Here is a 26763-nt window from a genome sequence, read left to right on the forward strand (position 1 = left end):
GGCTCACTGGTTAAGATCTCGGTGCTAACCAAAAGGTCAGCAGCTCAAATCCACCAGACAGTCCTTGGAAACCCTATGGGGGAGTTCTACTCTGTCCTACACGGTTGCTATGAGTTGGAATCGATGGCAGTGGGTTTTTCTCCAGTGTCAATACCATCTGTCTACTAGCCCCTTCTCCCCAAACCCACTAAATGCGGGAAACAGTTCTGAACTACAGAAAAAGAGAGGGATACTTGACACCAGGAAGGTGTCCAGATGGTAGGACACTAGGGCTGGAAGTCACTGGGGCAGAGAGCTGCCAACAGAAGTAGGCCTTTCCCATCATTGAAGACATTTAACGACAGAGAGAAATATTCCCATTATGACCCTGTTTTAGGCTGGTGGGTAAAGTGGGGAGCATACCTACAGGGAGGCAAGAAGGGCGGGGGTGAGCACTGGAGGCTGATGACCTGCCGGCTCTGGGCACTGGAGACAGAGGGAAGCAGGCTTACAGGCCTCTACTTCTGGTGTCTCACACAGTGGACAGGTGGGATCTTCCACTGAACCTAGAACAGAGACAGGAAAGCCGATTAATGGTAGTAAGAAAGGACAGCACTACTCTATCCTGATTCAGAAGGGAGAGAGAACAGCTTCTTGGGAGAAAACAAAGGCAGGGCTATGGATGAGGGTTGTGGGTGAGTGGGGCAGGTGTTGTAGAGGAAGGGGGTGAGAGTAACCAATATCAGCATCCCACTGTAGAGGAATATCCATTAACACAGTTGGCCAAGAGGATAGAGCCAAATGAAATGACTGCCAGTGCTGAGAAAATGGGTTACCTGCTCTAGCCAGGAGACAGAACTTGTTAACCAAAAGGTAGAACACCAGAATAGCATAAAATAATAAGCTAAGGAAACTCCTCTGGAGAGCTTTGGAAATAAAAAAACTTTCCTTACACCTCCACCTAAAAAAAACCAAACCCATTGCCGTCAAGTCGATTCCAACTCATACCGACTCTAGGGGACAGAGTAGAACTGCCCCATAGAATTTCCAGGAGGGCCTGGTGGATTTGAACTGCTGTCATAGCACTTAACCACTACGCCACCAGGGTTTCCTTCCTTAGACCAGGGGTGGAATATCCCACATAAAAAAAGATCAGGGGCCTCTGACTGGCCTTAGGTCCTTACCTGGCTTTAGATTTGGTGAAAACTCTAGAAAAGTACATGGACACTGAATTTTTCAGGGCTCTGGATGCCAGGTTACTGATGGACATGACAACATTCCTCAGGGGCTATCCCTCCTGCTGGTGCTGCCACCTGTAAAAGAAAATGACATGTTATATCAGACACAAGTCAAGAAGAGTGCCTTTGATTTTTCACCCAGGAAACATGGCCTTGGTATGCAACAGCGATAGTTACGGTTACCTCTTCTAATTCCCTCAAACCTGAACTCACAAACCCAGAGGGATTCAGATGTACCAACAGGTCTTAATTATGTTCCCAGAGAGAGTTATAACTGTTCTAAGATTCCTACCTCCAGGGAATTAGCTCCAAGTCTGCTAAAGTCAAAGCCATTGTCCCTATACTTGGAATTGTAAGTTAGGAATTCAACAGAAATAGAAGCTGTGAAACCCAGAATTATAAAAGGCAATGAAGAAGAAGGGCAAATCAAAGATTGTACTGATTAAGGTTAATGAGTGATGACTTGGAGGAGACCATTTAGTCAGACTGCCAGCTTGGATTTGAGCTTCTCTTAGTCTGTAACAGCTTATTCAAGAAGTGCTCTGAAGAAAAAAAGGGTCTATTTTTATGAGACAGAAAGGAGGTTTACATAACAGACACTATGAGATAGAAAGGTTTACAGGACAGCAGACTTGATGCAATTTGGGACAAGTAGGTCTATCATACATGTCCTGGGTAGGGACAAAGTTGTATGGCAAGCAACCCCATATTCTCCCATGCTATCAATTAAGAGCGTGAAGGAGAAAATGTAAAACGTATGTACTGACATCTTTTTTGTCATCAGCGGACAATGTTCCCATTGCAGATTCCCTGTCTCTCTAACCTAGACCCATGACTCCATCTCTAAGCTGCCCAGCAATGTCTTTCTCCCTTCAAGATTCCACTTCCAGCTTAGGGATGCTTCAGCATTCCCCTCTGCTCATCACTGGCTCCCAGATTCATATGCCCAGAGAAAGTAAGCATTGCAAAGGATTGCAGATACATCTTAGAAAGGTCCAAAGAGAGGGAGTCTGTACCAGAGTGAGGTAATTTACAGAACCTGCGTGCACATCAGCCCACTGAAGACACAATCATGGCTTAGGCCACTGTGGAGCACCACATACCACTTTCCTTCTGCCTCACCAAAGAACACCAAACAACTCAAAACTAAAGAAAAAAATGAAGAGGAGTAGAGGCTTCCCCAGCAACTTCCCTGAAATCTCAGAGAATATTTCATTTGCTCAGGGTTTTAGAATCCCTTCTCACTCAGATGCCCCCTTCCCCTCAGTTTCCCAACAGGTAAGATGTGTTTTCATTCTCCCTTCTTTTTGGCTTTGCTTTTCAATATAGCTGCATTGTAGTGCAAAGGAGCCTGAATTTAGATTTCAGGTAAACTCCTTACATTACTGCCTCTGAGGATGTTTCCCTGTTACCCAGCTCCCAGAGAAGGTGGCAAAGTGCTCCTTGAACTTTGGGGTAACTCTCAGGGCATCAGGATCTTTGGCCGAAGCTGCTATTTGCTTCCCAATGCACCAGACCACATGACTCTAAATATTACATTTGTGCAATTTGCATGTCATTGAAAAATTAGTCTTTGAGGTAAAAAATACAAAAGTTTCTCAATTTCTAGTAACGATTTTTTAATCTATCCTTTCCCCCTCAATTTCTATCCCCTGCCCCACCTCTAAATCTCACAGCCCTTCCTGAGGAAGCTCAGGCCTCTCAGGAGTTGATTTTAAAATTTGGGGCTCTATACTCAATGTGTACTCTTTGACCTTATGGTCCAAGATTCTTGCCTCCTGCATTCTAGTCCTGGATGACTGCCACTAAGTGGCTATGAGACTGTGGGCAAGGCACTTGCCTTCTCTAAGCCTCAGTCTCCTATTCTGTAAATTGAGAGGTTGGGTTAGGTGATTTCTATGGTCCCTTTCTAGCTCTGGTAATCTATGATTCTATAAAGGAGAAGGCACAACAGTCCTTCCATTGGGAAGTGAGACATTCCTGCTTTTCACACATTTTCTCTGGGCCCTGCAGGGAGAAGCTCCCCTCCAGATGCCTGGTTTTCTCATGCTGGTTTAACTAAGGGGACAAACAGGGGAGTCCTTCTTTTAACCCACAAACTCCTTCCCTTAAGAGGAAAAGCTGCTAAGAAGGTGATCTAACTCCAACCCTGAATCTTGAAAAAGCAGTAAGAGAATGAAGGCAGGTATAGGGGCAGGAAGGAGGAGTATGATAAGCATGCCTCCTCCCCTACACACACCTTTCGATGTTTAAGAGTCTGAGCACCCACTTGGCTTTGCCCTAGGGAGCAGTGGCTGCTTATCTAATACAACTGTGTGTGGATAGGAAGAACGCCAAGGACACATGTGAACACATCCAGAGCATCGACATAAATGTTCAATCAATGCATATACACTCCTGCTCTTTGTAAGAAGCCATGGTGGGAAGGGACACATCCCAGTGCTCCCCCTCCCCAAAGTCGGAAAGGAAGAGACAGTGAGACAGGAGCTACTTGGCTTCCTATAAATTGTTTTGTCCTTCCTCACAGCTGCAATCAGAAGCTAAGGGCTCCCGCAGGCCTTGTTCTGATCTGCTGCAGGCGATGGAGGGTTTTTGAAACGGAGAGGACTTGGCTGCGGCCCCGTTTCAGCTGCCGTTGGGGCTGGCTAATGGGCTCATTCGGGAAGACCCCCGCCTGCCTCACTAAAGAGTCCCCCGCCGACCCCCTCCCCAGTCCCAACCCAATTAATAAATGGGGGCTCCCACTTTATGGCTCTGGGAGCAGGAACCAGAGATACAAATGACCCCCAGGGAGGGACAGAAAAAGGCCTTCCAACAGTCAAGCCAGAGAATTGTGCATCCACAAGCACATGCTGCCACAGGCTAGTCACAGCCCATTTTCAAAGCATTAAAGGGGAAGAAACTGGCAAAAAACTATTTTTTTCCCCAGATTCAAAGTAGGGTAGGGTAGCATTCCTGAAGTCTGTAGGCACACCCCAGCAAACAACTCTTTCTCCCCTAGTTCTTCAACCTAAAAAGCGCTGGGGACAGGTCATCTTCTGCACACACAACACAAGCTCCCCTATTCCCCAGGAGCAGTGCCCCCTCCCAGACTCTGCAATAGTGGACAGACACAGCTCATCAATTGGTTAATAAACACTTCCTACTTCTTAAAAACAAAGCAGCTATCTCTTGCCAAGCTCTCATCACTAACAATGGCACAAACATGTCCTGGGGTCATCATTTTGAGGCTTTTATTTCTCCTCTTACATCCAATCTATCACCACACCTCACACACACCAGTTGCCATTGAGTTGATTCAATCTATGACTAACCAAAAAACCAAACCTGTTGCCGTCGAGTCGATTCTGACTCAGATTCTGACTCAGAGCGACCCCTATAGGACAGAGTAGAACTGTCCCATAGTTTCCGAGGAGTGCCTGTTGGATTCGAACTGCCGACCTTTCAGTTAGCAGCCATATCACTTAGCCACTAGGCTTTCTAATTCCTATGGATGCACTTCCTTCTGATGCCGCTTTTGGAGGCCCTCACCTACCTCATACCTGGAAAAGAACAATAATATCCCAGCTAGCTTCTCTGCTTCCTTGACCCAGTACAGCTGCAAAAGTCCTCAACATCATTTTCGTCTAATCATGCTTTAAAACCAAAAACCAAACCCACTGCCATCGAGTCGATTCTAACTCATAGCAACCCTAGAGGACAGAGTAGGACTGCCCCATAGGGTCCCCAAGGATTCGAACTGTCCATCTTTTGATTAGCAGCTGAGCTCTTAACAACTGTGCCACCAGGGCTCCAATCATGCTCTGCTCCGTGTTCAATCCAAATCAAATCCAAAGTCCTAACTCAGGCCAACAAGACTGCTCCCCCAACTTCGTGTCCTAATATTCTTTTCCTGGACCACCCTAGCTAGTCCATTCACAGCCCTCTGCACAGAACACACGTAAGCCCTCCTCCATAAATGTTCTCCCTCTGTTCACCTTCCTCTCTTTTGTTCCATGTCCTTTTTCTTCATTACCTTCAAATAATCTTTTATGATTTCCACTTTTTCTGATGATTTGCTTTGGCTCCCTCTGTATTAGGGTACTGTTTTGTATTATAAGCTGCATTAATGTGCTGACTTATAAATACTGATTCTCTACTCACCCGGGTAAAAGACTCATTTCTCTCACTAAACTCAAAAGCTTCCTAAAGGTGGGACCCTCCCCTAATCTTCTTTCCCCCAGAAGTTCCCCTGTACTCAGGAAAAGACTCTGCTATATAATATGGGGAACACCTAATGATATTTCTGCTCCCTAGCGAAGCAGCCCTACAAGGAACACAATCTCATATTCACTGTCAATTTTCAGACTGCCATCTGCCCCTACGAACCCTGAACTTGGCACTGAGTCTTTCCAAATTGCAAATTTAGTTCCATGACTTCGAAGTGTGTTACAAAACAGAAAACAAGCACGGTCACCAAAGGAATTTCTCTCCTCAACAGACGTTTATTCATAGTTATACAAACACCTTTCTGTCTTTGAAGACACCCTAGGATGAGAAGCCCCATTTTGTTCCTATTTCTATTAATCCTGCATTTTCATGACCTGATCAACCCCAGCACCAATAGTAATTCTGTTTCCTAACAGCCCTGCCTCTAGACTACCTCTGACCAGAGATACAAATGATCCCGCCGCTCCACATTTCAAAAGGTGTCTAGGAATAGAGAGGTTATTCATGAGTCTCTTACACTGTTTGGTACTTCCTTAGATTAACCTCACTCTCATATGCTGACTCTTCACTTCCTCTTTTTAGCCCAGTGTGGTTAAAGAGAGAAAAGCTGTCTACCACTCCCCTTTATCTCTTACATATTGTTCAGGATAATAAAAGGGATATGCTTTGAGGAATAAATTGAGCACAGTGCCTGACACATGGTAGGTACCCAACAAACGTTAGTTCTCTTTCTCTTCCTTCTCCTTCCTTCTCCACAAGTTTCTCAACCTTTACGGGTCTCTTTTTTCACTGGCCAAAGAGGGCACTGAACTAGACAAACTCTAATGTTCCCCTGTACTAATAACAGTCTGCAACTCTAATTCATACATTCTGGTTTGTTTGCTCTTCTATACACTACCCTCACTTGACACTGAAATGAGGGGGAGAGGAATAATACCAGTTTCCAGATTGACCTAGAAAATAAAAAATCACTTTTTGGAGTTTTAAAACTAAAAACAAATGAACAAACAAAGTAACTTTTTACCATGATGCATCCATGCCATTCCCTCTTTATTCCTGAATTACTCTCTGGAACTATGTAGACAGCAGTACTAAGCAAATGTCCTCATGAGTTATTTGCTTAATATAGTCTAACTTCTCTGGGGCAAATCTGTCTTCATAGCATACCCCAGCCTAGGGGTTCTAGGCCCAGTCTCCGACTCTAAACCTAACTACTGTTATCAAGGGAGACACTCTCACAGTGGGTCTTTAACAAGGCCTCCTGTAATGAATCGTGCATTTCTAAAGCAATTATTCCCCAAATTCCACTAGCCCCACCCCTTGGATGGCCATAATTTCCTCTTCCATTCCACATTCCTACCTTTTCTTTACAAGCACTTATATCCCAAGTCTTTCTTTAGCTCAGCTACCATGTTGCTCTAGTTTTCCCTTCTTCCCCTTATTGCCACCTCCTTCATATATTGTTTCATTTTATATGAGATTTTTGGTCCCTCTAACAGAAATTGCAAATACTAATACAGGGCCAAACTCGGAAGTTCCTGAATTTATAAAATGATCATTCTTCTATACTTTAAGTCTTTTGATTCTGTCTCTTTATCCTGGTCCAAAAGCATTCAAAATTGCATCAGCCTTGGTTGTCTGTATATAAGCTGATGCTCACCAAGGGTGTCCCTCATTAGACATTGTTGTAGTTCTGTGACACAAAAGGAAGTTGGATTTCCTCCTAGAGAGAGCCCACTAGATAGGCCCCTGAGGTAGAAGACATTTTCCAAGAGATAGGCTTTGTTCTTTACTTAGCTCTGACTACTACATTGTGGCGTTTTTAAGGTCTCTCCACCCCACCTCCTTCAGGGATGGTTTGGCTTGGATAAAATGTACTTCATTCCTTAAGTTTACAACCATGCTAGAGCAAGACATTCCAAAATCCATCTATTCCCAGGTCCTTGGGAACCTATGTCTACGTGAAATTACTTCATGGATATTACCTCTTATTTCAGAAAAGTATGCTGCAGCTGAGGGCTGCATATTAAGAAAGCTTCACTAACAACTACCCATCTTTACCATAGCTGTCAAGTTGATTCTGACTCATAGTGACCCTGCAGGACAGAGTAGAACTGCCCCACAGGGTTTCCAAGGCTGTAAATCTTTATGGAAGCAGACTGCCACATCTTTCTCCCACGGAGTGGCTGGTGGGTTCAAACCACCAATATTTCGGTTAGCAGCTGAGTGCTCTAACCACTGTACCATCAGGGCTCCAAAGTACTCATCTAAAAAAAAGGGTATTAAAGAACTACTCCATATCAGCTTCCTTCTTTCAACCTTGGACTACTGATTTCAGATACAGAGACATAATGAGAGCAATTCAATGGTCAAAGCCAGATTTGGCACCCCAGTGATTAATCACCAGGGCATCAAAGCAGTCCTCATCTGCTTTTTCATGGATAGCAGGGCCCCCTTCTCACCAAGGTTTACCTCCCACAGGCACCATCTGCAACTGAGCTTAAAAATGTCACCAGCAAAAGGAACAGTCTCAGGATATGGGGGAAGGGATAATGAGTTTGAAGGTTGAGAGGAAGGCTGGAAGATGACTTCCTGCCTCTCCTAGCCCAGAACCTCTTGTACCTCACACAACATACATTAGAAGCTCCTTTCATAGCTCTTGGCAATAAGAAAGCATGGCTATTTTGCCTTCTCCACTTCACACACCTTAAGATCTGGACAGACATTTGTCTCCTGAACTACCTCTCATTACCTTTCAAAACTATGAAGCAGCAATAACTCTACATACCCAGCAGGGCTAAGCCATCAATACATTTGCTAGGCCTAAATCATAGGGGTTGGGTGGTGAGTAGGGAGAAGAGAGAAAAAAAAGGAAATGAAGAGAAGTGGGTAGACAGGAGATGGAGAGACAGCTGCATATAATGAGAAGTGGCAAAATTCCACCACTAATTCCTTAGGTGTCATAATTCCCCCAAAGTCTGTCAGCTCCCACTTATCCTAACAGTATTCTCAAGGCTATAGGAACACTAGCGGTCCTTATCAATGAGAATTGCCACAACAGGACAGTAAAACTAACCAAAGTATCCAGGAATGCTCACCTTCCCTCTCAGCCCAACTTGAAGACTTGGCAATTCTGCCTGTCCCTTGGAACGGTTTAGTATTTCCTCCCGTTAGGTAGTTTCCGCTCCCATTCTGCCTAGATCTTCAGAATGACTAAGATGTGAACAGAGAAGTCACTCTATCCCTAAAATACAGTCAAGCTATGGGGTAACTTTTAATAACAATGGAAATTCCGGTTTAGTACCAAGAATCTTAACTGTGAACATTTTTGAGGCATTAACCTTACCATACAGTTAAGAATGCCTGTCTGGGCAAAAACAGTGTCTATGAAATTTAGGTTCTAAACAGTAGATTTCTAGTCAGAATCGGCCTTGGGTATGATGGAGAAAAGTCCAGGTTAGTTAGGTCCTTTGCCTTTAAGCCTAGAATTTAAAAGACAGCCATTGCTGTGAATGAAAACAATATTTTCTAGTAGGCCTTAGTCATGAACTTGCAATATGTAAAGATCTAAAACTAATTATTCTGGAGACTAACCAGGAATACAGGATTCCAGAAAATGGAATAATTTTGAGCTCTCTATTCTCTTCTGTAGAGACGATTTACCCCACAGAAAAGGGAACACAACTAAACTTTGGGGATTCAAAGACAGGCTGTCAACCCTAACAGTCACCAGTTTTTGAATTCAACGTCTTCCTAATTTCCCTTGTTCTGGTGTAGCCCTTAGCCTTCTATGATTGCTCGGCTCAAGCTCCCTTTTACCTTTTCTGTCTTCTAATGGGTTTTATCTTTCTGCCTATTTATGTCATAATTAGCAGGACTGTAGCACATACTAAAAGGGAAAACTTAATCCTCAATGTTCTAAGTCATGAAAGGGAAGGGAAAGTAAATCTCTTCTCAGGTGGAGATAGGAAGGTTTTGGATAATAGAGATTTTACCCTTCAAACATCTTTGACTCATTTCCTGGATTGGCAGTGTATCAGGAAATCTCCATGCTGACCTTACCCTATCAAGATCATGGGAAGAAGTGGGCCTGGGTGGTTCTAGTTTAAAAGACTATTCTTTGGGTCTACACAGCATCTTAACCAATTTCTCTTGACAGCAGTTGAGCTCAAACCCACTTACCTCTCCTGTCAGGAGGAGTCAGGGTACATGAAGCTCAACTCTTTTGATGGCCTGGCACCACCATCATTTGTGTAACCATATTCTACTTTTAAAAATCACATCTTATGGTTTCCCCATCAGCTCTTTTTTTGTTCTCTAGTTCTTAGTCTAGTGTTTCCATGCACCTCTTCAAACCTTGAGAACTTTTTTTTTTGGTAGTTTGTCTACAGTGATTCTGAGACAGACAGCCTCTAAAATAAGGAAAAAATGCTCTTTATGCATGGTTAGATCTGCTCAGAGGGTACAGATTAAGAAGTAAATGCAATGGAGCAAAAGTGGTATAATAACAGGAAATATTTAATTTTCCAATCTCCACTTTCCATTTTTATAAACTGAAAGAAAAAATTTAATATATTACAAAATATCTGTACATTGACAAGATACACCCGATGGGGGGCAAAATCAAGAGAGAGAAAGGAATACAGTGTCAGGAACCTAAATCAGGGAGAATGAGGTGGCAACTGACACTTTTCTGATGCAGCATTCTCTCTCAAAACCTGCTGGTAACCATTTTAGCACTGTAACTATATATGCATACTATATATATACACACACACACATACAAGTGGTTGGGTGATTATGGCATAAGCTAACACAAGCCCTACTTACAAATTTGTGCTAACTGCCTTAAACATATTAGATCTGTTCTCATTTTCAAATCCTTGTTTCTATGGACAGTTGAAGAAAAAACTAAGGAAACTGGGCCAAGCAAATTTGTTTTCAAAACCACAAAAATGATCCTAGTCAAACCAGTTCTGTCTCCCATTCACGACTAGATCAGATTTCTCATCTGTTCAAAATAATGTATTTAACAGACTTAATATATCCCATGGTATAATAATTAAAACAAAACCAAAACCACTTCTGAATGGAATCGAGTTTGTAATTTTCTAATAGTAAAGCTGAAATTCTGCCAAACCTTTACTTCCATGTTTATAGATAACAAAGCTGAAAAATTAACAAATACCTTTTCTTCCTCCATACAGATTCCAGGATATTTAAGTGAATTTCTTTTTCCTCCGCTTTTATAAAAAAGTCAAAATTACCAAACTTTTTTAAGTTTAGATTCCCAAAATGGGGCGGGGTGAGATGGGAATCACACACACATACACGCACGCACACACGCACTCACCCCTTCCCTAGTGGGGATGGGGGAATGGAGGCTTAAGTATATTATTTAGGATATTTGGCATAATTAAAAATAAAGAGTGGGAGGGGGAAGGGAAAAACATTATTGATGACTGCTGATAACCAAATTACAATGAAAATATATAGAGAATTTTATTCATATTTGATGGGAAATCAATTTTTTCACTGAAGAGACACTTTTGAAAGTATCCCAGGCTTAGGTTCTTTAGTCAAAAACAAGGGAGAATGGGGCCAAAAACCTCAAATATTCTAAAATATGAAAGGCCCATGTCTGAAGACTAAGAAGTCAACAGAATGTTCTGATGAACTTTAACGCAATTTACCAATAACATCTCAGGTGAGCCTAGCAAATCTAATTGGATACACTGGTATAAAAAGCCATCAATGCCAAAATGGTTAAAAGGTTCTCTTTCTAATCAATGTTTGGCCCTGAGGGAAAGGCCAGACCAAAAACCAGAGAATAATAAAGAAATACACACACCGGATATCTACCTATTTTGGTAACAAGGGAAGATAGTCTTCATGTAAGTACCTCAAGATGGTTCTTCTTTCATTTCTTTTTTTATTAATGCACCTTTCTCTTATAAGTAGTTTTTATTTTTTATACAGGAACTTGGCATTGAAACACAAAACTTCACTTGAATCCTGAAAACTATTCTCCAAGATGCCTTTTCCTTATAAAAGGGGGCTAATCTGTATTTCACAAAGGTCTAAGTCTAGAGATAATTTATGTGTATGTTTTTAAAACACTTTATATGCTGGTACTCACATATAAATGGATGCCAGAACGAGAAGCCTCCCAAGTTACCCCACCCTGAAAGCCTTTCCCTTTTCCACTTCCTGTTTATGATAAGGCAAAGTTCTTGCCAGGAAGCCGTAATTTAACCCCCTTTACCAAAACCCAAAGTCAAATCCCTAAAAGAATTGGCAGGATATACATGCTGGGATGTGTATATGTCAATACTGTTCTTTCTGATGGTCTGTTCTCTTAAAACTAGTTTTTTAAAAAGTTATCAGGTATTGATACATCTTCAGAAAAATACCCTAAACTAAGTTATATTTCCATGTACTTCAGGATGTATTTTTTTTTTTCTCTTTGACAATATTACAATGCTCTGTTTGAAAGGTTTTGTTCTGTTTTTACATAAAAATATATGTGTAAACGATATGCTAACTGCTCTTATTAGCCCTCTAGGTATGGAGGCATCATCTCTAACCCCAGCTCGGCAGCAATGTCCTAGGCTGTCCCCATTTACAAATCAACTTCCCCATTAGAACATGGTTAAAAAAAAAAAAAAAAAACCCTTTTGGAATTGAAGAGTTGCAGAGAACAATATAGGACTTTGAATTTCCTTTCCTTTATTTCAAAAAAAAGTAAGGAATTACCCCAGGTTCATGGGCATCTAAATGATTATTTTTTTCCAAACAAATGCCTCAAAAAAGAAAACATAGAAACTCTATAAAGAGGCAAAAAGGAAAGAGATGGAGTAAAGTCTACCTACTTGCCCAAGAATGCCACTTTCTACAACCTGCTTTATGTGCAGGGAGAGGAAGCACACCTTTGGTCAAAGTGAAGCAAACTTTTAAAGGATGAGTAATTTATTTGGAAAAAAAAGTATGTTCAAGATGCTCGATGGGGAAAAAAAAAAAAAAAAGAGTTCGCTTAAAGCAAAACTGTGTGATGGCGGAGAGGAAGGAAACGTTTGTTTCAATCAGCCAGGTCACTCTGTTTCCCTTAGAGCAAAAGCCTAAGAGCAGCTCAAATTTTTGAACACTATTCTCTTAAAGAAGAAACAAAAACTAAATTAAAGTCCAAAAGAAAATAAACCATTAAAAAAAAAAAAAACTTTAAAAACCTAAAGAGACTCTCCTGATAGTCACATCTCAAAACTGAAACTGTTCTCTTTCTCTTCTGCTCAAGAAATGCAGGCCAGGAGCTAATAAAACATTTACTTTTCAATTTAATGACCCTTTCCATATTCTCTACTTATATCTAGTAGGTAGAGTTGAAGTAAATGTTCTGGCTATATCTCATCCCGGGGGAACTGGTGCCGACATTACTCGGTAAGTCGCCTGCCAATGTAGCAAGTGAGCAAGGAATACAACGGACAGCTTTGTGGTAGCCAAATGCAGATAATTACCTTGCTCTGGCAAATGATTTCATTAAAGGTTCAGAGGACAGAAGGGAAGGATGGATAGGGAAGGAGTCTTTCAGGACACTGAAGTCTCTGGGTTAGTAAGGAACTCCTCTCCCTCTTCCCCCTCTTGGTGGGACTCTTGTAGGCGCCCGATAGAGTTTTCCATAAGCAGAAGCCTGGGCTGGGGCCCCCCAGTTAAGGCCTGCTCCTGAGCTGCTGGCCCCAGTGGTTCCTGGCCCCAGCTCCCCATAGTTTTGCAATTTGGTCTCTGCACGCACCACAGAGTTGCTGCTTCCCTCAGCCTTCAGGAATGGTTGCCCGACCACTGAGTGTAATGCTAAGGGGACCCTGGCAAAGCGGAGGTCCTGGTCCCCTGGGAACTGTACTGACCCTGTGCCCTGGTAACTGCTTGACTCCCCAAGGTGGCTCACAGAGCCTGAGAAGGTCCTGTTCTTCACCAGGGTCTGGGCCAGGGATTCTGTCAAAGCTGGACCCGAGTTGCGTTCATCAGTGTCAGTGGCACTGAACCCTGTTTCAGGCCCATCAGTGTTTCCGTAAGTCCTGTTTGGAGGGGGTCGGGTGGAGTACTCCATTGGTCTCAAGGCCTGGTGCTCATGTGGCAGGTGGCCAGGAGGCTCTGCTTCAGGCTGGGATAAGAGTTGCAGCAAGGCGGCTGTCACGGCTGGGTTCAACTCCTGGGGGGCGCTGGAAAGATCGCCTTCAACCAGAGGGGGTGGAGGTGGCGGCGGTGGAGGTCCGGGGGGCTCAGGGGGCCTCTTCTCTGGTGGAAGAATGTGAGGAGGACATGCTGTGGAAGGGTTACTTCTTTTAAACACCATCTTAAAAATCACATGTGATTATAAACACAAACACACACACACACACACTGCCCAACATAAATAAATATCAATACAAGTAACCAAATATATAAAGAATAAAATCTTGGGGCCAGGAAATTGCAATTTATAAATAAAATCAAGTGATTAAAAATAAGACAGTTGCATTCTGGATGTAACAGCTGGTGTAAAAAGACCATTATGATTTTTGTCTGAGATTTCCTCCATCTCCTCCTTTAAGAAACTGTTCTAAGGTGTAGGCTGTTGCAGCAGCAACCCCGCACCCCTTTTTGCTGTTGGATCAAAACATTAATGAAAATAAAGTAGAAAGAAGGAAGATGAAAGGGAACAATACATATACTGTGGTCACATTTCTAGGACATAATCTTGCTGTACACAACAAGAGACCTTGCATAAACTTAACTGACACATTTTACAGAAAGTTTAATGGTATAAGGTTAACCTGAAATAGAACTTAAAGAATACATAGGAGAGATGAAAAAAGTAAAAACCTTCTATTATCATCATGTATAAACATAAACCTGCTTCTCAAAACTTAAGTCCCCTTCCCCCATAATTACATTTTTGAAGAAAGGGATATTAACCACCAAACTGTCATTCAGCTTCCTATGTTCCAGTAATTATAAAGACTAAAGCAATCTTCTATCCTAATTTTCTATTTTGTTTTCCTACCTCCAGCATTTTTTCCATGTTATATAAAAAAAAAAAATCACTGTAGCAGCTAGTGTCATACAGAATGGACTTTTGAAAAACACCTGTTTGTCTTGGAAAGAAAGAGAAGAATTGGGTATTTAGAAACATATTGTATTAATACTACACTCTTGTCTTTCCAAAGATCTTTGTCTTTCTTGAGTCAGTCCCCAGATTTTTGTTTTCCACAGCTGGCTAAAGCTGCCTAAGCACAGCAATTGTTTGACAATGAAATCCTACCAAGGCAGAAGAGGAGAGATGTAAAATGGCATGAGTTTGAGGACATACAATACCACTGTGACAAAAGAACATTCAAAAACAGTGCCTTTAGAGAACTGTGAGTTACCCTGCTGAAGAAAAGATCAGTGTTTTGGGAAATCTTCCAAATGACCAATTTTTCTGTTCCCTATGAAAGCATATTTTTTAAATGTTCATATAGTCAGTTCTTTATTGTATGAGCTAGTGACGTAAAGTTATTACCTAGACAAGCCAAAAACAGTTTTTAGTTATAATTTGATATTCTGGTAGCAGATTTACCTTAATTATATTTGGCACAGACAATGTATGCATTCCCTTAGCATCCAGATGAAAGCACTCTGAAAACACTATAAAACTATAAGGTTGTACAGTGGAAGAATGAGGTCACAAGCTACATGCAATATACAGGTAGGGTAAACAACTGTCCCAGCTTACCTAGGACCGAGGGGGTTCCCAGATTGTGGACTTTTAAAAGTTTTAAAACTGGGAAGTTCTAGAACCAGCTGATCACCCTACATACAATACCCATCTAAGTTACTTGTTGACTGACTGGCTGGCTGACTAGTTGGCAGAGGAAAATGAGTTTAAGGACAAAAAAATTCGTTGTAGAACATTTACAACTTAGAAAGTAGACATCTTGAAAAAGAAGGGCTAACTGTACTACAAAAACACCTACAGATTTCAAAACCTTTTGCTGTCAACACTGCATATCTAAGAATATCACAGTACTAGTTATTAAAAAAATATTTTTGGAACATCGGGATTTTTTTTTAAATAATGAGGGCAAACAACTTAAAAAATCCATAATTGCAAAAGGGGGCAAATCTAAACCTATATTCTTCCAGCTATACTAGTTTTCATATTTAAATTTTGCCTTTTATGTAAATAACCAAATTGTATTTCAACAGAACCAATTCTTGAGCTCAAATCACCTTTTCAAGTTCTTTCACATATATAAGATGAAACTCTTTTCCAAAGTAGCAAAGCAGACGGATTGTAAAGAACATTAAAGCAAGGCTAACAAAACTTCTTAAAGAAATTAAAAATATCACATTTTTACAAATCATACTGTCATAATATTTAAGGTGTTAACAATATTGCCAATCCTTAATAGTCTGTACTAATGGAGGGAGGTATTAATGAAATGTACAAACAACTTCATATGATTCGTTGGATATCAACCATCACCCTTTCACAACAAATACAGAGTAGCTAGACAGTAGCCAAATTAACAGGCTTTCACCTTTTTTGGCTTATCCAGTCTGCCCTCTGGTGGAAATGCTACTGAACAGTGAAATGGCCAAAAAAGAGGTGGTGGGGGGGACAAGACAGGGGAGGCACAGTGGAGGCACCAACTGGATAATCCAGAGGTGACTGCGATAATTAGAAGAGTGGCATTTTTTACATACTCCTCTGAAAAACAAATCCAATAATTTCTGGCCACAGGTCAGGCCTTAATTTTAGTTCAATTTCACCATTTGGCTGATAGCTTGTTGGCTCAATTATTGGGTGATTTCTTTCAATCACTATGATATTTGATTTTAACCACTTCTTTCAGATATTTTGATTAGAGCTGAATTTTTTTGTGAGGGCAGGGTATGGGGGATGGGAGATGAGACAAAGAAGCCTGCTTTAATTCTAGATTAGCTTTTCTATTATTCCACGTCCTGGAGTTTCTTAATAACAACTGGAAACAGCATGACAGAGTGGCGAAGTGAATTAAGAAACTCAAGTACACAAGTTCTAGTTCTGCCTCTGCCAATAATCAGCAGTGAGAACACAGGCAGGCTTATTTACACATATTGAACTACAGTTTCCCTATCTGTAAAATAAGGGGGTTAATTTTATTTGTTATTTCACAGTTTTAAAAAGCTAGGCATATGAATAAGTAGCTTATGTGTTTGACCTTATACCAGTGGAAATAATGCATGTTCTTTCTGCACCGTCCCATATGAAATGTGAATGTAGGACTCTAAAGTTGAAGGTTAGTGTATTTCATCAGCCCTTGTATCTCTTTTCATTCCCCAATTCATGGGGTCTTCATGGACAGGGAAAACTTCTAAGGAATTGAAAACACTTTCAGATAAGTAAACATTTGCAAATAGACTGCAAATCAGAATTGATTGGACAGTTTAGATTTCTTTTCCCCCAAATAAACTGCATACTGTGGTCATGTGAGATCAGAGCATAATATATTCCTTTTTTTTCAGACTGTTTTTTCTTCATATGATACTAACTTCCTGATCTAGGATCCATTTAATTGTCTCTTTCAGGAACACAGATTTAAAGAAATCATTTTTATACACTATTATTTTTTGGAAAGAAAATGTTATGTTAATTATCTACTTAGAAATAGTCCCAGATTATTCTCCAAGAGATTGAGAATAGTATTTTATTAGGGTTCCCTTGACTTCCAGTGCCCACTACACTAGGATGTAAAGAAGTACAACAGTGGTTTGTTTGGAAAGCAGATTTTCAAGTACTAGATGGTTACCACACACACAGCGCTTCAAGATGCATCATTAGTTACCGTTGTGGTTTCCTTGGTTAGAACACAACGGTTTTACTTACCTACCTCCTAGGAAGTGGAAAAACAATCAGTATATTTAAGGTGCTCTGAGAAACTTTGAGACTTAGATAAAGGAAGAAATACACCACTGGTGCTATGTTCTCCCGCAGACTAGGTTACAGAAAAACTGAAACCAAAGCCATTGAAGTGAAAAAGAAAATGTTAAAAGAGATTTTTAAGCGGATCAACAGCACCTGAGCTCAATGAGATTCATGACCGGTCTGTTTACCTGCTGCCTCCTCCTGTGACATTGTGGGAGTTCTTCGGAGCCCCTGTGGCCCACTGTTCTTGTCACCGTTGTTTTCCTCCAGGCTGCCTGCTGGCTCTTGGGTTTTCATCAGCTGGCTCAAGAGAACTGCCAACATATTCTGCATGTCAGCTGGTGTGCTTGAGACTTCAGGAGCTGTCTGTTCTGTTGAAGGCTGGACCACTGGGGCAGGAGGTGCATCCTTCAAAGACTCCTCTGGGGCCATGGGCTCTGAGTCCTGCTGCTGGGAAGTGGCTTCCGTCAGGGCACTGATGGATTGGTTCAGGGCCTCCAGCTGCTGCTGCATCTCTGGGTTGGAGTGGATGTTAAGCAGCTGTGCCATTTGAGGGATGCTAAGGTCGGTTTGGCTCTGTAGCAGGTTCAATAACACTGCCAATTCACTCTGATTCAGCTGCTGTGTGATGTCACCAAGGCCTGTGGAGAGACAGTGGAGCTAACATAAGAGGATGAAGTAGGGCAAGGGCCTTTGCCGTCTTCAAATGGCAACAGCAACTTATAATATCCAAACAATGAAGTTCATTTTGAATGTCTGTATTTTCAGACCTTAGTTTGTCATGACACAGGTTGTTATTCTCTTCACTTCCGCTTAAAAATACAGGGACTAAAACATCTTTGCACTGTGTGTAAAGGTGATTTCATTTTATTTGTATTTTTCAAGGTCAGTTATTTTCAATGCTTACTGTACATCAGAATTACCAGGCGAGATCTTAAAATTCAGATGCCCTAGGTCTGGCAATTGTTTGGGGGTGGTTATCTTTAAAACTTCCTAGATGATTCCAATGTGCCGCTAGCACTGGGAACCACTGTTACAGGTGGACAGGGAAGGGAAACCGAGGCAAGAAAAGAATCATCTATAGCTCAGAAATATTGTCGGTATCATAGGAGAACTACTTTATTATTTAGTTCATTATTAAACATTTTCAATGTATATAAATCAAATAGCAGTCTAAGAAACTAACTACATTTAGCAATTGTGACTTAATATGATTAGATTCTAAGAAGGTCCCATCAAATTCAACTGACATAAACAGGGTTCCCAGTTACGTGTGTTAGAGAGTCATGGGTGAACTAACTTTAAGTTTGGCTTACCTAATTCACTGATTTATGCCACATATCTAATTGAGACATAGTGTTATTTCAGGAAAGGAAAATGATTTTCCTGGACTGTATGTACAAAATTTAGTTTCTCTCTGTCATCTCGTAATGAGGACACTGACCTCTTTATTTATGATTCACCAGATAAAAAACGACACACACACACAGACACACTCTCTCTCTCTCTCCCCTTGCATCTGACCTTCAAAACCTGCCAACATGTGTTCATAAAAGCACAAAGGCCCATCCCAGCACTGACCTACTGCATCCCCAGCCCCAGGCTCCACCTTGCCAGGAGCAGGCTGAGGTGGTGGTACTGGGCTGTTGTTCTTCACAGGCTCAGCACTTGTCCCTGAGGTAGTTTCTTTTCGAGGGGCTTTGGGAGGAGGTGGCTCTTCTACCGCAACACCACTTTGTCGCTGCCGTCGCCTCTTCTTGCTCCACAGTTCATGGCAATCCTGCCAGTGAGGGAGGCTGCAAAAAGACAAAGCAAAGGGGAAATGTATATGGGAATATGGTTGAATGAACGGGGGAAACAAGGGATTAAAATAGGAAGGCAAAGAGCAGGGAGATATAGGGAAAAAAAAAAAGATTAAAATAACTAGAAAAGTTAGTAAACATTAACAATGTAAAAGGAATCGTGGCAGATGGTAATCTGAGGAAATAAAGATCCAAAAGATTTCTACAGTGAGAAATGAAAATCTTGCTAGTACCAGAGATATACTTGCTATACAAAACTTCCATATTCCAGTCAAATATTTAAATCTTCTAACTGTTCTTGCTTGACATTACGAGAATAATGGAGAACTTTATTGGTCAAGTTTCAACTGGGAATAAATAGGACAGAGATGGCTGGCGTGTTAATATCTACAAAAAGTCCAAGAAAGCAGAATGGCAGCCATTTAAATCTTGGAACCACGTAAGTGTATCATGATTAAGTCACCTCTGTGTAAAATCAATTTATGTTATTTGGTCTGTGAGGACCAAAATCTGGTTCTTTCTTCTTTCTACTCAATAATGCAAACAGTCCAAGTAGGTCAAATGTTACTTCAATAGATTACTACCACCAAAATCTTTCTATAACAAGAGTTCTCAAATTTTACTAAAAAGGTTATTTCAAGCCACTTCAATGTATCAAAATTCTAGTGCAATATATTAATTTGGATATTTCTCTGGAGCAGTTTGTAGTTACTACCTCCAAACCAAAAACCAAGCCTGCTGCCGTTGAGTCGATTCCGACTCATAGCGACCCTATAGGACAGAGTTGAACTGGCCTATAGAGTTTCCAAGGAGCGCCTGACCGATTCGAACTGCCGACTTCTTGGTTAGCAGCCATAGCACTTAACCACTACGCCACCAGGGTTTCCAGTTACTACCTACTTATGTACAAACGACCCATTCATTTTTTAAAGACACGCAATATTTCTATAGATAAGGAAATGCCCCCAAAAATCTGACATGAAAGCTGTAACACTGTCAGTAGTAAAATTCAAAATCTTGCAGGCTTTTTATTTGCCAGAATGTGGAATGAAAGTGTAGAGCCTCTGGTAATCCTATGAATTCAGGAAATTCATAAGATCTTGATGAAAGAGAGAGAGATTTAAAGACCATACTGTCTACATTGAAATCTGGGGCACATGACCGGACAATGATGCAAACTATTTAAAATTAATATTGTCCTTGCAAGTATGGGATATAATGGTCACACGGACATAAGGGGAGTCAATCAGAAGGAATGGTTAAGCAACAACTAGAATGAATACTTTCAAAGATGTTGTATAGGGCAACATGCTGGGAATTCAGCAACAGAAGAAGATAGTTTGAATTAAATCTGAACAAATATCATAGCTAAGTCTATTATTCCTTGTTAAACAAAACGAACAAAACAATAAACTAAACCTTATCAACCATAATACTCAAGGACACCTCTCCATTTGGGACTTAGTTGGCCATTTGCAGTACCTTTAAAAAGTCTATTATTTTGGATTTTCATCTCCTGAGGTCTAGGGGGAATTTGAGGGTCACTACACGGCCACCTGCACTTACTCTGGAGGAGCCATTTTGCTGAGCTCAACGTCTTTAAGGAAGTCACTCTGTAGAGTCTGTTCAGCTGTGCAACGCTTGCTAGGATCTAGTGTCAGCATGTGGTCCAATAAATCAAGTGCTGCTGAAGGAATGCTGTGGAAAGGAACAGAGAAAGGACAAGTTCACAATAACCCCACAGTTCTCAAACTTGTAACCATAGGTCAAAAGGTCTATGAATTTCCAGCTTTATGTAAAAGTGTGGAAAGGGAGTTGAGAGCTGGCTAACGCAAGCAAGCAGATTTACTTCCACATGAGATTTAGGAAATGCTACAATTCAGGTAGGAAAAATGAACCTAGAAAGTCTATTATCTTTCTGTCTTGGGAAGGGCAAAAGGACTATGAGAAAACTTATATACTGTTCAAAATAAAATGATTTTCTATTGTCTAAAGCCTCCAGAAGAGAAAATTATAAAGAAGTTTTAATAAAGCTTACATACAGTTAAAAAATAGAATGTTTTCCTACAATGTGTTCCCATAACAAACTGAGACAACACTAAATTCCTAGGCCAGGAAAAAGTCAAGTCCTAATATCGGCTAGATATAGAAACCAGATGTACAACTGCCAAACTCACAAAGAGAATTCTTCTCGTAGACGCCTCCTATATTGCTTCTTTGGTTTCATGGTGTTGAAGTAGGGCAGCTTGATAACATCAGGCCACACAGCTGGACAAGGGCTACCACAGAGTCGACTGAAAACAAAGTAAAAAGCAAGAGCAAGGAAGTCAATGAATCAGCATCATGAATTCTGGAGGTTCTAGAAGCACAAATTATTACTTCCTGAGGTCTGGGGATCTTAGCTTATTACATTAGGGGGCATGCAGAAAGGTAAAATATGACCTCACTGCTTAAGGACAAAAGGAATAGGACAGAAGGAACTGGTTAGTGAAGATAGTGAGGAGAAAATACTATCACAAAGATACAAAATGATTCACATATTTGGTTTTATAAAATGTTTTTAACCCCCTGAGTAAGTCTTCATTATCAATTTTTTTCTGTTCAGTTAGTCTTAATTTATGTAGTAGCTGTCAAAGGGCTGAGCTGGTTCTCTAAAATCCCTACAGGGTAAACAAGGAGAAGACAGCCTAAGACTGGAATTTTTTTTTTTTTTTTTTTTTGTGCTTTAAGTGAAAGTTCACAAATCAAGTCACTCTCTCATATAAAAAATTTATATACACCTTGCTATGTACTCACTCCTAGTTGCTCTCCCCCTAATGAGACAGCACACTTCTCTCCACCCTCTATTTCCGTGTCCATTCAGCCAGCTTCTGTCCTCCTCTGCCTTCTCATCTCCCCTCCAGACAGGAGCTGCCCACATAGTCTCAAGTGTCTACTTGAGCCAAGAAGCTCACTCCTCACCAGTATCGTTTTTTTATCCTACAGTCCAGTCCAATCCCTGTCTGAAGAGTTGGCTTTGGGAATGGTTTCTGTCTTGGGCCAACAGAAGGTCTGGGGACCATGACCACTGGGGTCCTTCTAGTCTCAGTCAGACCATTAAGTCTGGTCTTTATTACGAGAATTTGAGGTCTGCATCCCACTGCTGTCCTGCTCCCTCAGGGGTTCTCTGTTGTGTTTCATCACGGCAGTTATCGGTTGTAGCTGGGGACCATCTAGTTCTACTGGTCTCAGGCTGATATAGTCTCTGGTTTATGTGGCCTTGTGTCTTTGGTGTTCTTCATTCTCCTTTGGTGGGTTGAGACCAATTGATGCATCTTAGATGGCCGCTTGCTAGCGTTTAAGACCCCAGACGCCACTCTCCAAAGCGGGATGCAGAAAGTTTTCTTAATAGATTTTATTATGCCAATTGACCTAGATGTCCCCTGAAACCATGGTCCCCAAACCCCTGCCCCTGCTACGCTGGCCTTCGAAGTGTTCGGTTTATTTGGGAAACTTTTTTGATTTTGGTTTAATCCAGTTGTGCTGACCTCTCCTATATTGTGTGTTGCTGAGACTGGAATATTGATGGATAACCGAGAGTCTACTGCATAACAACTAATGAGTTATTTGTCACCTTTAAAAAATATCTATACTAGCCTGTTGTAGCCTTCCCTCTAACCTTATTGGAAAAAAAAAAGAAAAAAACAAAAACAACCCTAAATTTCATCCCAATTCTAGACCCTTCCCCCAAATCCTCTATTATAGGTTCTATTTTAAGATTATCTATTTACATGCTGTGTCTCTTACTGAACTTGGAGCTCTTTGAAGGCAGGGACCTATCTTATTTATCTCTGAATCCTGAAGTTTAACAGAGAAAGGAATCTGTTACATAGCAGGCTTAGTAAATGTTTGCTGAATAAATTTAATCTTAATTTAACTCAAAATGGAACAACCACCCTGAAAATGGCATGCTTTCATAGGAAGAACTAATTGAAAATATGTAAGATATGACCTAAAATTTTTATGGAATACAATTCCTTTATATATATAACCTGTGAAAAGTATACAGTAATCCTGAAGAGAAGAGAAACTTGCTTGGACATAAGGAGCATAAAATCATTTAGAAGAATGACTAAGAAGTATTAGAAGTTAGAGAGTGAGATAATCTATCACACCTGGGCGCCGACAGCATAAGCACAGCTGTACCTGATCAGTTCTAGCTGAGCCAGTTCCAGATTGGCTTGAAAAATAGGCTTCTTTGTAAACAATTCCCCGAGGATGCATCTAGAAAGAATAAAATTGTGAGGTCAGGAGAGAAATCCTAAAAGCCTACTTTATTGTGTTGCAATAAACCTTTATAGTTTATTGGGCAGCATCTGATACACTATATTATAAATTAGCCCAAAAATGCAGTGTCTGAGTTTTGTAAAAGAAAATATTTATTGTAGTGAAAATACAGTAAAAAAAAAAAAAAAGTTGAAATTTGCCAAATTTTTGACTCTACAAGCAGAGAAAGGGAGTTGAGAGTCTTTCTTTTCTATCAATCCTATTGCAGATTAAGGAAATAACTAAAGACTAAAAAGACCCACATTTCAAGGATGCTCTGTAATTTTTATTAGTTTTTCATTCATCTGCTCTGTAGAGTATGTACAGAACTATAGTTTTTTGGACACTGTATTTGGAAAGAAAACAGTTTATTGTAGTCAGCAAAGATCAGTTTTCATTAGGCTTTCCAAACACCTTTGCCATTTTGAAAAGTCCTTTCAAAACTACAGACGTACTTACACAGTTTCAAAGTATCTCCTCGCAAATAATTTATTATAAAAGAAAACTACTCATTATTTAGTAGGGAAAAATATGACGACACCTTAACCAAGGGATTAACATTAACATCATCAATGAGGGGAAAACAGACTCTTCCATGTATGTACAGATGTGATGCCCTGAGAAGAACGTAACATCACTCACATAGTATTCTAGCCTAAAATATATAACCTGAATCTAATCATGAAGAAATGTCACATAAACCCAAACTGACGGACATTCTATGTAGTAGCTGGTCTATATTCCTAAAAAATATGTCACGAAAGATAAATAAAAGCTGAGGAACTGTTCCAGAACAAAGAGGACTAAAGAGAACGACTACTAAATATAATTCATGATTCTGAACTCGATCTTATATTAGGTAGAGGAGGGTTGTTTATGGGACATTATTAGGGTACTGATGAAACTAGAATATGAAATGTAAATTAAAATGCTACATTAGATCAAAACAGTGTATCGATGTTAAATTTCCTGAATTTGATAACCGTACTGTGGTTATCTAAGAGAATATCTTTGTTCTTATGTAATATACATCAAATATTAAGAGTCAAAAGGACATGATATATGCAACTACTTTCAAATGGTTCTAGAAGAAACGTGCAATGTGTTTTGTGCGCGTACATATATATATACATACAGTCATATTTTAGTCTATGTACATATTATCTATTGTGTTATACAATATTTCATATACATATGTATATATATATGTAGAGAATGATAAAGGAAATGTGTGGTAAGATGTTAAAAATTCTGACATGAATGAATCTCAAATTAATCATGCTGAGTGAAAGATGCCAGAGGAAACATACTGTACATACTATGATTTCATTTATATAAAATTTCAGAAAATGAAAATTAATCTACAGTGACAAAAGCAGAATCATAGTTGCCTGGGAAAGGGGTGTGTGGGTGAGAGAGAGAGTACAAAGCGACAATGGTGTGTATATACGTCCAAACTTATCGAAGAGTACATTTTAAGTATATGCAGTTTATTGTGTACCTCAATAAAAAGATTAAAAAAAATTTAGTGAATTTGGATGAAGGCTATACCAAACTTCATTGTACTATTCTTCCAACTTTTCCGTAAGCTTAGAATTATTTCATAAGTTTAAAATAAAGGGAAATCTTATATGAATACTGTATACTTTTTTATATGCCTGAAATATTTCATTTTTTTAAAAAGTGGGGAAAGAAAAAAAAAAAAAGGACAAAGAACCTCTGCTTTGGCCTGTGCTTTGAATTGATATTTATTTATAAGTATTCATAAAACCAAAGTATACAGACTTACTTTGAAATTCTTTAGCTTGACTAAATTTCAGAAACAAGCCTAGTTTTTCTTTTTTTAAATTGTGCTTTAAGTGAAAGTTTACAGTTCAATCTAACTTATCACACAAAAACCCATATACACATTGTTAGGTGACCCTAGTTGCTCTCCCTATAATGTGAGAGCATACTCGCCCTGTCTACCCCAGATTTCGCATGCCCATTCAACCAGCTCCTATCCCTTTTTGCCTTCTCCTCTCACCTCCCAACAGGAGCTGCCCATTTAGTCTCCTACTTGAGCTAAGAAGCACTCTCTTCACGAGTATCATTTTATGTCTTATAGTCCATTCTAATCTTTGTCTGAAGAGTTGGCTATGGGAATTAAAAACCCTAGTTTTTTAAAGTAATTAGCACCTTTCTATTATGCAGACTGCATTTATTAACCTCAAATGATAGAAGACAAATTTGAACTTCTAATATTCTCTCAAACCTTATCTAGAGATGGAAAAGTAAATTTAATTCTGTCTCCCATACTAACTCCCAAATCAAGTTCCAAATACAGTACTGTCACAACTGGTTATGTAAAAAGCAGAAAAAAAAGCTGGGTTTCCAGACACTAGGTACAATTTGTTGTACTAGTTTTTCTAGTTTCTCCTCTGATTTGCGAACTAAATCTGCTCTCACAACTCTCTGTAAAGATCTTCTTAGATCACCAAAGTAGTAAGCTAGCATGAAAAGTCAAGTTAGAGCTCAACTCAATGAGTCAGTAAGCTTTAAAAAAAAAGCCTAATTTTCTATAGTCTTCATTTCCAAGCATGTTTTGTGTTTTCTTTTAGTTTAAAGCCCTTTGGTGGGGAAAGCGTGTTCACTATGTAATCAGTACTTTGCTACTGCACTGAGGTGGCAGGTTGCACAGACTGAAATAATAGTACCAATAGAGCTATGAACTTTCCCCATGCATCTTAATGGGGCGTTAACTTTAAAGCCTAGTTGTGACAATTTAAATGCTAATACTATTAAAGCAAATAGTCCAGAACACAAACACACCCAGCTTGAGTCACTAGAATTTAACTAAAGCTTCATTTGATTTGGGCAGGCTACCACAGAAATTATACTCTCTCTCCCTCACCCTTTTGAATTTTGAAATAAAACCTCCCTGTGCTCCTTTTAAAGACTGACATTAATAGAGGTGGGAAAGAATGGGGAAAAGTGATATGCTCCACTGGGAAGTATATATGTCTGAATCATAAAGCATGGAGGTCAAGGACAGCATGTGTGCATAAATCATACAACATAAGAAACATTTAACTAACATGGCCCACTTAAAACGTCTACGTGCCAACATCCAAACTGTGGTCTCTAAATATCATTTTCCACTAAAAGGAACCCAGATTCCTTAGACAAATGGTTGACTTCAGGTCTGGGGTTAAGAAATATACAGGATGAGCTTAGAACCTTGTCAAACAAGAAAGGTCATCAAAAACTATTATGGATATGTCAAAAGGACTCAAGAATTAATCTGAGTAAGTTCCCACTAGCCAAA

At 40.1% G+C, this 26763-nt stretch overlaps 1 protein-coding gene across 15 annotated transcripts in view; it reads right to left on the reverse strand.

Moving 5' to 3' along the window:
• CDK12 (cyclin dependent kinase 12) overlaps positions 1–26763 on the reverse strand; it is a 63847-nt gene that overhangs the window by 11023 nt on the left and 26061 nt on the right. For 10 of the 15 annotated variants that reach the window (XM_023553651.2, XM_023553650.2, XM_023553649.2 and 7 more), the window contains exons 9-15: positions 23337–23414; positions 21329–21445; positions 20718–20849; positions 18931–19145; positions 17538–17990; positions 13325–13742; positions 1164–1292 (exon numbers count right to left, since the gene is read on the reverse strand). In XM_023553651.2, the coding sequence (XP_023409419.1) occupies positions 1268–1292; positions 13325–13742; positions 17538–17990; positions 18931–19145; positions 20718–20849; positions 21329–21445; positions 23337–23414 (1438 nt within the window). In that variant the 3' untranslated portion in view covers positions 1164–1267. Of the gene's footprint in view, positions 1–402; positions 546–1163; positions 1293–11643; positions 13743–17537; positions 17991–18930; positions 19146–20717; positions 20850–21328; positions 21446–23336; positions 23415–26763 lie in introns of those variants that run through there. The other 5 variants (XM_023553653.2, XM_023553652.2, XM_010594393.3 and 2 more) reach the window with 5 other exon arrangements.

The sequence above is a fragment of the Loxodonta africana genome, chromosome 18 (assembly GCF_030014295.1).
Source record: "Loxodonta africana isolate mLoxAfr1 chromosome 18, mLoxAfr1.hap2, whole genome shotgun sequence".
Lineage (NCBI taxonomy): Eukaryota > Metazoa > Chordata > Mammalia > Proboscidea > Elephantidae > Loxodonta > Loxodonta africana.